This window comes from Schistocerca serialis, chromosome 1 (assembly GCF_023864345.2).
Source record: "Schistocerca serialis cubense isolate TAMUIC-IGC-003099 chromosome 1, iqSchSeri2.2, whole genome shotgun sequence".
Lineage (NCBI taxonomy): Eukaryota > Metazoa > Arthropoda > Insecta > Orthoptera > Acrididae > Schistocerca > Schistocerca serialis.
Window position 1 is genome coordinate 221,910,385 of NC_064638.1, and position 12,830 is coordinate 221,923,214.

The 12,830-nt window shown below is 38.0% G+C and overlaps 1 protein-coding gene across 5 annotated transcripts in view; it reads left to right on the forward strand.

The window, feature by feature from the left end:
- Positions 1–12,830, forward strand: part of LOC126466217 (disco-interacting protein 2) — a 648,438-nt gene that overhangs the window by 622,844 nt on the left and 12,764 nt on the right. For 4 of the 5 annotated variants that reach the window (XM_050096366.1, XM_050096367.1, XM_050096369.1 and 1 more), the window contains 2 exons: positions 5,483–5,677; positions 7,247–7,532. In XM_050096366.1, the coding sequence (XP_049952323.1) occupies positions 5,483–5,677; positions 7,247–7,532 (481 nt within the window). The remainder of the gene's footprint in view (positions 1–5,482; positions 5,678–7,246; positions 7,533–12,830) is intronic. The other variant, XM_050096368.1, reaches the window with a different exon arrangement.

Consider the following 12,830-nt stretch of genomic DNA (forward strand, 5'->3'; position numbering starts at 1 on the left):
GCTGTCTATGAAACCATTCAAATTGGAGCCAAGTGCAGAAGCCCAGTGATGACGACAAAGACAAGCATTTTGAGTTTTGTTTGCAGTTCCAACAATTGAATGAGGATGGGGATAACATTGTTGATCACTTAATTTTTAGTAACGAAGCCATTTTTCACATTAATGGGAAAGTGAACAGGTGTAATTGTTGAATCTGGGGTACAAAGCATCCACATGAATGAATTGAATCTGAACATGATTCCCCAAAGGTAAAAGTTTTTTTTGTGCCTTGTCATGTCAGAAACTGTTTTGGCCATTCTTCTTCACCAAGAGCACTGGTCACTGGATATTCCTACTTGGACATGTTGCAGCAATGGCTGATGTATCAAATCCAACCAGACTTTCCATTCATCTCTCAGCAGGATGGGGCTGCACCCCATTTTCATTGTGAAGTTCGTGGGTACCTGAACACGGAGATGCCGCATTGATGGATCAGCGGTGCTACAGAGGGGGACAGCTATTTCATGAGATGGCGTCACCGATCACCAGATCTCACTCTGTGTTACTTTTTTCTGTGGGGACACATTAAAAATCTGGTGTATGTACTGCCTCTACCACATGATGTAGCGGAGCTCTGGGAGACAATACAGGAAACGACTCCCACAGTCGATGATGCCATGCTGGGATGGGTAGGGCAAGATTCGATTACCATATTGACATCTGCCAGGTCACTCATGGTTCGCATATCGAATGTTTGTAAAAAAAAAAAAAAGAAATAAAAAAACACTTTCAGAGTTTCTCTTCAAATTGCAAAATGTATGACATCAGTACAATGTTCAGTTATTGTGCGATAAATAATGTTCAGCTGGGGTGAAGAACTGCCCTCAGGTTAAGTGAATCCACATGGCACGAATTGTGAAGCAGCCATTGAATTTGGACATGCTGCTGAACACTGCTTGGTCAACATTGCTTTTGGATACAGTTTGAGGTGCACTTTCATTCTAGTGGACAGATGATAGTCATGCTGTGTAGGTGTAACTCCTGAGTTATTGTGACTAGTTTCAGAGGTGACTCTGTGTTTGACGGAGCAGAATCTCCCAGTTGGTTATAATTAAACAGATGGTGTTCTTAATGCTGCAATGTGGGCTGTGTACATCACAGGATGTTGGAACGTTGTAGGTATGTTCATTAATCAATGTGCTGATGGAGTATTATGAAAAAATTATAGTTCCAATTTCTGCTGCCAGGAAAAATATGGCACTCTAATCAGTCAAGATGTGTAATGTTTTCTGTTTTGACATCACTACACTGTTTGTAACTTGGAAACATGATGATTTCTTTTGTGGAGTAACTGTTAGTGTAAAGGGTTAAGGAGGCTGACTTTTCTCTACAAACTGCAGTGCCTACTGAGGAGAAAGATGATGTATTACTGGTGAATGGCAACAATAGCAGTGCAGCGTTACGAAAATATTGCCGACAGGTTCTCCATATCAATAAATGGGCTACAGAATATGATCAAGAAATTTAAAGAAACCAGTAATTAAGTGATACAGAAGGGAGAGGGAGGCAGTCCATTCCCATGACAGCTGTTTGTGATGTTGCAATAGCTATAGCCAACCGTGCAGCACATTCTGCAGCCAGAGCTTGAGCTTTATCATGGAAATTTTCTCTCCGTTCTTCAACAATTCAAATGATTTTGTGGCACATTTTACACTGGTGTCTCTACAAGATTCAGAATGTGCGCCCAATGAAGCCACAACATAGGCTGTAATGCTGTGAGTGACCTTGTCCTTTGTTTTTTGGCACTTGTGGAAATGGATGACATGTGGCCAGGAAATATTCTTTGGACTAAAGAAGCAAATTTTACTATGTACGGTGCTGAAAATGCACAGAATTGTCACATACAGAGTTCTGCTCCCCCATATGTTACACAAGACATCCACTGCACACAGCTTATGTGACTACATAGTGTGATTCCACAAGCTCCTTCATTCTCGATTCATTTTCCTTTTAGGAGATAACGCCTCCCAGGCTTGTTAGGTTTACGGTGACATCTGGATGTTATAAATACCTCCTTAATCAACATGTGATTCCAGCTTTGCAAGAACACAACTGCGTCCATGCCACTATTTTCATGCAAGCTGGGGCGACACCATATGGCACTTGCAGGTGAAAGATTTGCTTCGAGAACTGTTTAGCGTTGACTGCATCATCTCTAGGCAGTTTCAAGATATGTGGCCTTCCAGATCCCCCAACCTAAATCCATGTGACATATGGTTGTGGGGATATCTGAAATTTCTTTCTATCAGGGATGTATCTGAACTCTTGCTGATCTGAAGGAGAGCATATAATGACATGTCTCTCTGATTACACTGGATACACTGCTAGCAACTGTGGCCATCCTGTGTTACAGATGGAGTGAGTTGCTGACTTGGGCGACCATATTGAACACTTGTTGTAACTTCTGATCATATCCCAATAAATGTGCCACAACCATTTAATCATGTGTTTGATTGTTCTTCTCCTTTCTGTGCACTCTCACTTGATTCTGACTGCTTACAGGGCCACATTTTCCCCTGATGTCAGAAAGTGGAACTATTATTTTTTTTTCAGCACACCCCACAATCACACCAATTAATGATCATACCTACAATGTTTCAGGGTGCTGTGATGTATACAACCCACACTACAGCTCCTAGAACACCATCACTTTAATTAAGACCACCCAGTACCAGCAGCAAAAGCAAAGCTCAGCATTCTAGCCCTAATGGGCCATTCGGAACATAACGACTGCCATGTGATCCTCTGCCACTGGCCTAACTGTATTCAGTATGGGGGTGTATGGGCTCAGCACTACTCTCTGTTGGTCACTGGGGACTTAAATATTATGTTCTTGTTGTGTTCGTAGGGCAGGTCTTGCATGTGGATGCAACCCATGTGGCAAAACCTTAGGGATAACTACAGTATAAGGGTGGACCAGAATATTTTGTAGACGTGGTGGGCTGTGGGATAATACCTCGGGGAAAGGAGGATAGATTTTGAGAAGTGTGTCCTCATTTCAGAGCCTGGTGGAGTTTAGTTGAAGCCCTGACGAGAACAACTTAATCCACCGCCCACCTCCTCCCCTTTATCCTCACCTCCCCCTGTCCTCATGTCTCACACTTAACTCCATTAATCTTCACCCTCACTGCCCTCACCATGCTCTTGTTATTCTTCTGTTATATCTTGCCCCCCCCCCCCCTCCCCCCCTTTTTACCTCTAAACAACTCTACCACACCATTGTGCATCCACATAACACTTCCTGCGCTTGCAACAGGGCAGATGTGCTGGTGCTGTGTTCCTATCCTTCTCCCTTACTGCATTCCCCTCCCAGCCGTCACCCTGTTTTCCAACCATTCCACTTTTCCCTCCCATGACAATATCAGAAAGCTTAGCAATAATGTAAATCTAGTTCATAAGCCTGTTGACTGATCAATGCCTCAATGATTGGTTACTTGTGCTCATCCATTGTTTGTAATCATCATTAAAATTACGATCACAAAGTATTTGATAATTGCCTGAATTAATAATAAGAATATTCCTGTATTTCTGTCAGGAATATTGTTGCAGAGGTAAATGACATTTCAAGTTAGTGGCTGTTCTGTACGAAATGTGCATTTTTGGGTTGTTAATTAAATGTAGTGTGTACTAGATTGTTGCTGCCAATATTTAATTGTTCATTCAGCTCACAGCAACAATTTTTTAACAGTGCCACTTTCTGTTAATGTGTATGTCTCTCTCATTATCAGAATATAAAAAACACACACACACACACCTGATCACAGTCTCTGCTTGCCAGGCTTCTGATGAAGGCCTGTTTGACCAAAAGCTTTGTTTGACAGTATTTTTTTGTGCTTATTTGTGACTCAGCATCTTCGTTATGTGTTGAGTAGCGACTATCATTTTTGTAATAGTGTAAGAAACAAAACACATGTAGTTCGTGTGACACACCTCAAGTAGAATACTTCAAAGTGGTCATCAACTAAAAGAATTGTTCAGTAATGATAGAAGCAGAGGAAATGAATTAAAATTGAAACTCATATGTCTCAAGGAAAATGTAATTTAATTGGATTAAAGAATTGTGTAAACACTATGCATAATATTAAACTTTCATGCAAACTTATCTAGTCAACTGTTGGTATGAGGCCAGTATGTTTTGTGACACATAGTAGGCTGTGTGAGCCAGATTACTGTCAGTAGGAGAGAACTTCATGAAGCGTTTTAATAGAGGGTTCTAGTTGCAGAACAGTTCCAAATAACTTTGTGTATGGATCCATCACCCTGAGTTGTTTGTAGTAAAAGTTACCTTATTCAACCTTAAGTTGCTTTCATGTATTTTCCTCCTGCTGTAGTCATGTTAAGCAGTGCCACTAATTTTGACACTGAATTTTATCTCCATATGTGGAAGATTGAGGGTTGTAAGAGAGCTCCTGCTTTCTAGCGACTCTCTGTGAGATAACATAACCATGATTTAAAGAACTCTTCTGTATTTAACTATTCTTGTAACTGTTACAACATAGAGTGAACAGATCGCTTGTTACAGTTTGCTCTGAGTCAATAAGTAAGCCCAAGATCATTTTGATAACCTTCTTTTGTTCCGGTGCAAAACCATTGTCAACCAGACCATGTCTTCCTTGGAGTGCACAGCATCCCCAAGCGCCACGACAGTAAAGTGTAAACAATTTCTCCATGGCAAATCGTGTCTTGTTAATGCACTGTGCTCACATTTTTGTCTTCATATTTTCACATAAATCAAAAAATTGCACATGCGGTCTGCAGTTCACTACTTAATAGGTACTAAGATATTTTTTAGCTGCCACAAACATATTTCGTCAGCCTAAGGGGATAATAGCAGAACATGTTATTCCAGAAAATTTTGTGTTACGTACACTCCAACCAAATTCAGCATTGGACTACCATATTAATGAGAATACATGTAAGAAATAATAGTGGCTTCTCTTTTTATACTTTTGTGAAACTGGGTTAGTAGAGTTTCATACATGTGTTTGATATGTGTAGTGAAAATTTAAAGTTGTTTCAAGAAATATTTAAATTAATTAATTAAGTTAATGATTTTTTTCATGTGCTATCAGTTATCTAATCCCATTTTTTTAATGCAGGTCTGTATTGTGGATTACAGCTCTGTGCGGGTGTTTGCGTGTACGTGCATGCATGCATGCATGCACATACGTGCTACAGTGCAGTTTTTCCTGATATCACTGTATTGTGTTTTTAAAAGTACCACTAGAGAAAAAAGGTTCTATTTAAGTATTTGTTAGCTGTGATCTGACATTGGATTTGCTGAATTTGGTGTATTTTAATTCCATTATGTATATGAAGCATTGTAGGGAGTTGTGTTGGTAGTGGATACAAAATACATGTCTTCAGAATTCCTCTCCCTACCCAGTGTTCTTTTACAGAGTGAAAGAAATGAGAAATATATGCATGTAATTTCTTTTTACAGGGTGCATCTAGTCCAGAGCCATCAACAGTTTATGTTGACCTACGAGCACTAAGAAATGATAGGGTCTCTCTAGTAGAGAGAGGGAGTCCTCATTCCCTGTGCTTGATGGAATCGGGTAAACTGTTGCCTGGAGTAAAAGTGATAATTGCCAACCCAGAAACAAAGGGTCAGTGTGGTGATTCCCATCTTGGAGAGGTAAGTATAATACACATGCTGATGAGAAAACAATAGAAAAAACATGCCTTACAATTGACTGTACCTAACATTTACCCCCCATCAATTTTCTGTTGACAATATAATATTCAGTAGCCAAAATTTTTGCGTTTTCTGTAATGATCACTAATTTATTGTACAGTACTTTCATTTCTATGAAACAAAAATGTAAAAGGATCACATAATAGTGATGTGATAAAAACTACACAAATAAAATGTGTGATACCTAATAAAAATGAACAGCAAAATTGATACACTGGTTCTTACATACATTTCTTTTTTTGGCGTGATTAGTAATTACAGGAACCATAGTACAGTTGGTGAACATCATGTCACATGACATTCTTTTAGTAGACAAACAAAAACCAGAAGAATGTGGAAGACACTGTCCTTGATGATAAGTGTTGTCACTATTAATGGCTGCAGCTGCTTTGTGCTCCTACTATTAAGAAATGTTGATCACACTTTATTACATACAGGAATCTGTGAGAACAGTTTGTACATTTTTGTTTTGGTTAAAGAGTCACATTAATTCTAAATGAACTGCAGTGTTAAGCAACATAAAATTATCACTTACAAAACCATAGTGCAGAAAGTGGAATAGATGGCTGTAAATCAATTATAATTTTTAGGGGGTTCACTGTAATTTTATTTAATACAATACAGGTTTTAGCCTATCAATCAAAAATTTAGATTAAAAAGGCACAGGTTTGTTCTTATGGCATAATTTTTGGTACAGTCACCATGTTCAACACGAGAGGTGAAAATTTATAAGAAAGGGGGCTGATTATATGCAAAACAGTTTCTTACTTTGTGCAATACACAGCAGAAATAATTGATCTGAGCTCATTCTGGTTAAGATGTAACAGTATAGATTAAATGTTTTATTATCTGATACCTTTGACTTTAATGTAATCACTATTTAAAATTTGTTCTTGTTCACTGATGAAATAATGTAAACAGCCTTTTTGTGTGTTCTTCAAACTTTAGGTCATTTGTGTACTTTGCTTCCAGTGTGCGATATGAAGTTCTTTATAGATGACACTGTCCATAAAAATCTGAAAGTATATGTTGAAAAACTCAATCATTGTTAATTTCTGCAACATATTTCTATCAAGTCATCAATGTGATTTTTTATGTGATGTATCTGGCAGATACAGCAGCTGACATTAAAACCATGAAAATCTCTTACCCACTAAAACTTGTGAATAAAAGCTGGTAGAAACACTAACTTTAAGATACGTACGTTCTTTCATTTCTGAAAAGAGGGGGCAAATTTCAATGGAAAATGGCTAGACAAGGATTTGAAAGTATTACCTCAAGACCACAAGTTTAAATAGAAACAAACAGAACTGTGCTGTTGTTTATTAAAATTGAAATTCATCCTGCATTTGCTTGATTGTAAATTCATTTTCAAGGCCCTTCTCTTTCTAAGTATATTAGTTGATGATTAAAATTTGGTAATAAAGAAATACAAATAATGAGATGATTTTTTTTTTGTAAAATTGTTTATTATTTAATTCCTTATTCCAGAATTTTGTTATGTTGTAGATTTGGGTGCAGTCCAGCCACAATGCAAGTGGGTACTTCACAATTTATGGAGATGAGAGCGACTACGCAGACCATTTCAATGCTCGTTTGGTGACAGGCACCACAGGGGAGACATATGCCCGTACTGGGTATCTCGGTTTCCTAAGGAGAACAGAGTGCACTGGTCAGCAGCAGACAAGCACAGTGATCGGAAGCAGTATCGGAGAACAGACCTCAGCAGTGTTGGGCGCAGGAGGTGAGGGCTGTGACTCCCCTGCTCCTACACAGCCCCTGCTGGATGCTCCAGGTGCAGTGACACCCACTTAGCATGGGCACGCGCGTGCAGTCGCAGTTGCAGCACAAATCAAGATGGTTTAACACATCTGCTATTTATGCAGCAGTCTTGTCTCTGTGAATCAAACTCTAAGGTGAAGGAGAGGAGTCTTCCTCACCGTGTTTTACTCAATGAGTCGAAATCTTTATATGTTTCATTTATTAAGCTGTTTTGTTTTATACTTTAGTAGTTCTTTATCTACAGGTATTTCACTGTGTGTTAACAAGCAGACTGGCCAGAAATTACGAAACAAAACTCATTGTTATAATTATCCTTGCATTTGCGTAAGACAGATTATTGAGGATTGCACTCTTGAAAAACAAAATTATGTGGTTGTGTTCACCCCAACAAGTATAAGCACAGTTTTGTCCCCCTCAGATCCTCTTCAGATTACATTTTTCTATGAGGAGCGTTTGAAAAGTCCATGCAAAGTCCGAGAGATGACACCACCGACACGTATCGAGGTCATGTTTAGCTAGTAGCATGTTTGGAAAGAACGCACACCAAGTTTCAGCCATATTGGTCTACTTCTTTGTGTTTGGCATTCGTCGAATCGAGGAAGTCAAGTGGTTGTCAAAAAATGGACGAAAACGAATTTCGTGTGGTGATTAAACATTACTTTATGAAAGGCAAAATGTGTCAGGAGACTAAAGAGAAGCTTGATAAAGATTACGGTGACTCTGCACCTTTGATTAGAACAGTTTATAAGTGGTTTCAAAATTTTCAAGTGGCCATGTGGGCACAAGTAATGCTGACCATTCTGGACACCCTGTGGAGGTTACGACTCCAGAAATCATTGATTAAATCCATAATGTGGTGATGAATGACAGAAGAGTTAAGGTGCGTGAGATTGCTAGTGCTGCGGGCATCTCAAATGAATGGGTACATAATATTTTGCATAAACATTTGGACATGAGAAAGCTATCGGCAAGATGTATTCCGTGATTGCTCATGCTTGACCGAAAACGGAATCATGTGAAGTGTTGCAAAGAAGGTTTGCAACTGTTCAGGAAGAATCATCAGGACTTTAAGCATCGTTTTGTCACTGTGGATGAAACATGGATACATTACTACACACCTGAGACCAAGCAACAGTCTAAACAATGTGTTACCAAGGGAGAATCTGCACCAAAAAACTGAAGACCATACCTTCAGCCGGAAAGGTTATGGTGACTGTCTTTTGGGATTTGCAAGGGATAATCCTCAACTATCTGGAAAAGAGTAAAACTATCACAGGTGCATATTATTCATCGTTATTGGACAGTTTGAATACCGAGCTGCAATAAAAATGCTGGTGATTGGACCGCAGAAAAGTCCTTTTCCATCACGACAATGCACCAGCACACACCTCAGCAGTTGCGGTTGCAAAATTAATGGAAATAGGATTCCAATTCATTTCACATCCCCTCTGTTCTCCAGACTTGGCTCCCTCGGACCACTATTTGTTTCCTAATTTGAAGAAATGGCTGGCGGGACAAAGATTTTATTCAAACGAGGAGGTGATTGCAGCAACTAATAGCTGTTTTGCAAACTTGGACAATTCCTATTATTCGGAAGGGATCAACCAATTAGAAGAGCATTGGACGAAGTATATAAGCCTAAAAGGAGACTGGATCGAAAAATAAAAAAAAGTTAACCACAAACATGTAAGTAGTTTTTATTTTTGCGCAGACTTTTCAAAGGCCCCTTGTATATCTGTCACTGTATATTTCAGCTAAAGATCTACAACAAATGCACCAACCCAGTAGTGTTGTTGTGGACCTGCTCTGTGCCTTGTGAGATACGTTGTTGAGCACTTCCTAAATCTTATTGTACCTTTATGATATTTGCAACTTTTTTTAGCAGTTTGGTTTCCTGGCTGTGTCATTGTACTTTCCAGAGCATTAATAACACAAAGTGCAGTGAAGGACACGGGAAATTATTTTGCGTAACAAGAAACCAGGGAGAAATGTTGACAAGTAAGAGGCAAACATTGCCAGTAACACAAAAAATGTAATGAGACAATGAGAGATAACAAGAAGCTTAATAACCTATCTCACAAAACTCGGAGTGGGTTCATTACAACAACAGTGGCATGGTACACTTGCTAGATGGCAACTGGAATTGATAGTAATAGAAGCACCAAAATGTAATACAGATTGGTTTTTCTAACACATTTTAGGTGACCCACTTGGACTACATTGACATCTGATGTGACATTCAACAATGTACCAACTGAAAAGAATTGGGTAGCCGTGTTGTTCACACTAAAATCTGAAAACAATGTTTAATGATAATGATTATAGGATGAAAGAAACTAACTTGTTCCAGATAAGAACAATGCCCCCAGTTTAGTACTGTCTTTGCATATTGTTCATATGTCTGGCTATCATCAGAACATTGTTTGTATTCTGTCCAGGGCTTCTTATTACTGTATTAAAGTGTGCAGAAATTATTGCAATATTTCTGTGGGCTGATATGATTTTATTTTATTTGATTTGTCTTCCCTGACGTCCACCCCCCCCCCCCCCCCCCCCAAATCCTCTGTGCCAACCCTGCCGCCCTTATGGCTGCCACACAATTTGAGACGTGAAAACTTGATTTAAATAATAATGGAACAAATTCTGTGAAACTGTTTTTAATGAAATCACAAGTTTAACATTTTGCCCTATTCTCAGGTACAAATGTCATGAATCTGGAGACAGTAGTTGACTTACATATGACTTCATATGTTTTGATAATTGGTGCTTCTCAGTGTTTGTTATGACATGTGTCCAATGTAAAAATAGTTACCAATTTTGCCTGAAAGGAAACAATAAATTTAGCTTAAATGTGCATGAGACTCAACTGTTACTATTGGAAACTAACTGGTCATTGTCAAAAGTTTCAGATAAAACAGTATAATGGAGAAAAGAAATCAATCTTCAATAACTAATTGTTTCCAGACATGCTAATTTTTGTAATCATTTGTTTGTCGCTGCTTTGTTAGAATTAGGTGTGCACCAAACCCCTCCCTCTTTCAGACTTCTTCTTTTCCCTAGTGTTTCCCCATTTAATGTGGGATAAAATTTTTCATTGTTTTGTAGATTTTATTTTTTATTATTTAACTTCGTAACCAGATGTCCTTCCTGATGGCACTGGCATCAAGGTAATCTATGGGAGGGAAGTTGTGTGCGTCATGTGTCAATGAATAGTGTAAACCTTGTTCTGAATAGTGTAAACCTTGTTCTGTGTTTTATCATATTCCATCTGTTTGTGTATCATATTCTCTGAAGTGGAATCGGGGACAAGCCTAGCATTTGCTTAAACTACTGTGAGACACCATCTAAGAAGTGCAAGTAGGCTGGCCAATGTAGCAGCCCACCATTTGATCAGGGTTGGGCTCACCACCTTGTCTTGTAAGCTAACACACTGCATATTATTCTATACAAGCAGATCTCACCAAACACACTTCTCACTACCTACTCTTATTTGCCTCATGTCGCTTCTTATCTCAGTCATCTTGTAAAGGTTTTTTTCTGTAAATCAGATTTTCTTGAGCATGATGTAGCGCAGTATCCATCTGCATTGTTCATGGTTGAATGTGCACATCCAGAATGTGCAGGTTGGGAAGGTGTTGACAGAAAATAATGGTTTTAGGACATCGGATATTCAGCATTATGGTATGTACTTTCGAAAAACATTAGGTTTTTGTTACTCTAGGTGCCTTACTTCTATTACTGATGAATCCAATAAACTATTGAGAACTTGTTGATATTAAATAGATTTTAAATATTCATTTTTGTACATTTGCACAATCCCCATTAATCGTGCCTATTATTGAAGAAGAGCATTTTAAATAGGATTTATTTACATTTTGTTTGGCTGCTGCTAAATACATTTCTCTAACATGTGTTACAACCATCTTGATTATGTGATAAATGGTATGGTGATTCATTTTGTACATACATTTGATGTTAGAACATGCTATGCAACATCTTGAATTTTTTTAGTGTGCTCTTTCCTTTTTAATTAAATACTCTGCACAATTCAGTTTCAGTGTTGGCATTTAATGAAAAATTGATATTTTGCAGCTTTATATTGCTATGCTTTGCATCTGCAGGAAAATGTATTTCACAACTAGAATAGTTTAACAATTTTGTATTTTATACATGGTTATAAAAGTGATGTTTAATATAAAGCATGGCCTTCAGTAGTTTGTGATGTTGCTGTCTTGTAGCTGATTGAATGGAGCAATAGGCTTATTCTTAATCTGAATATTTGCTGCAATTATCATGTATATGCTAATCATTAGTTTATCTGTGCAGCATTTAAGTCATTTGTAAGTTCCATTTAGTAGTCCCTAATGCTCTGACTGGTGATATGAGCTTTACATATTGTCCTAAAACACTGAAATCATTAATTAATTGCATGAACTCTGTCCCCCTTCTCTTCTATAATCTCTAAAATCATTTAGTGGAATTCATAGTGACTTTATTTAACAAATAATAAGAATGAAAAGAGAGTTATTTTCACATATGTGGTCTTATTAGGTTCAGTGCTATGTGAACAAAATGCCAACTGTTCCGAAATTTGTATACATGTGAAGTGGAGAAATCCTCTCTTCCACGTAAAATGAATATCAGTGAGATTGAGGATCAGGATAAGAGTGAAATTTTCTTGTAATTCATTGTTGATTCCATTCTCCACTTCGAGAATTTGACAGTACCATAATGTTGCATAGTCAGTGTACAGTCAGATGAATCAGAAGTGATACAGTTAAGCTAATGGTCACACATCAGAACTAAGTGCTATTTTTGAAGACAGGCAATAATAATAATGCTTCTCTGTCTCACATTTTTAATTGTCCCTCCTACAGAAAGCTATTAGCAACACAATCCCACAGTTATCCTTACCTCCAGTTACTGTAAGTGAAGTCATAAGAGTAATTAGATCATTAAAAAAAAAAATTCTGGTGGTGTGGACAATATTTCTAGTAAAATACTGAAACACTGTTATAAATTTGTTAGTCCCGTCTTGTGCAACATATACAATGCATCCCTACAAGATGGGATTGTCCCTGACAGACTCAAGTTGGCTGTAGTGATTCGTCTCTTTAAAAAAGGGGATAAAAGCATTGTTACAAACTATCGCCCAATATCCCTATTAACTACCTTCTCGAAAATTCTAGAAAAACTCGTGCACAGGAGGATAGTAGACCATCTCAACTTCCACAGTATCTTTAGCAAAAATCAGTTTGGTTTTCGTGCCGGTCTTTGTACTGAACAGGCAATATTCTCTTTCAGCAACCAA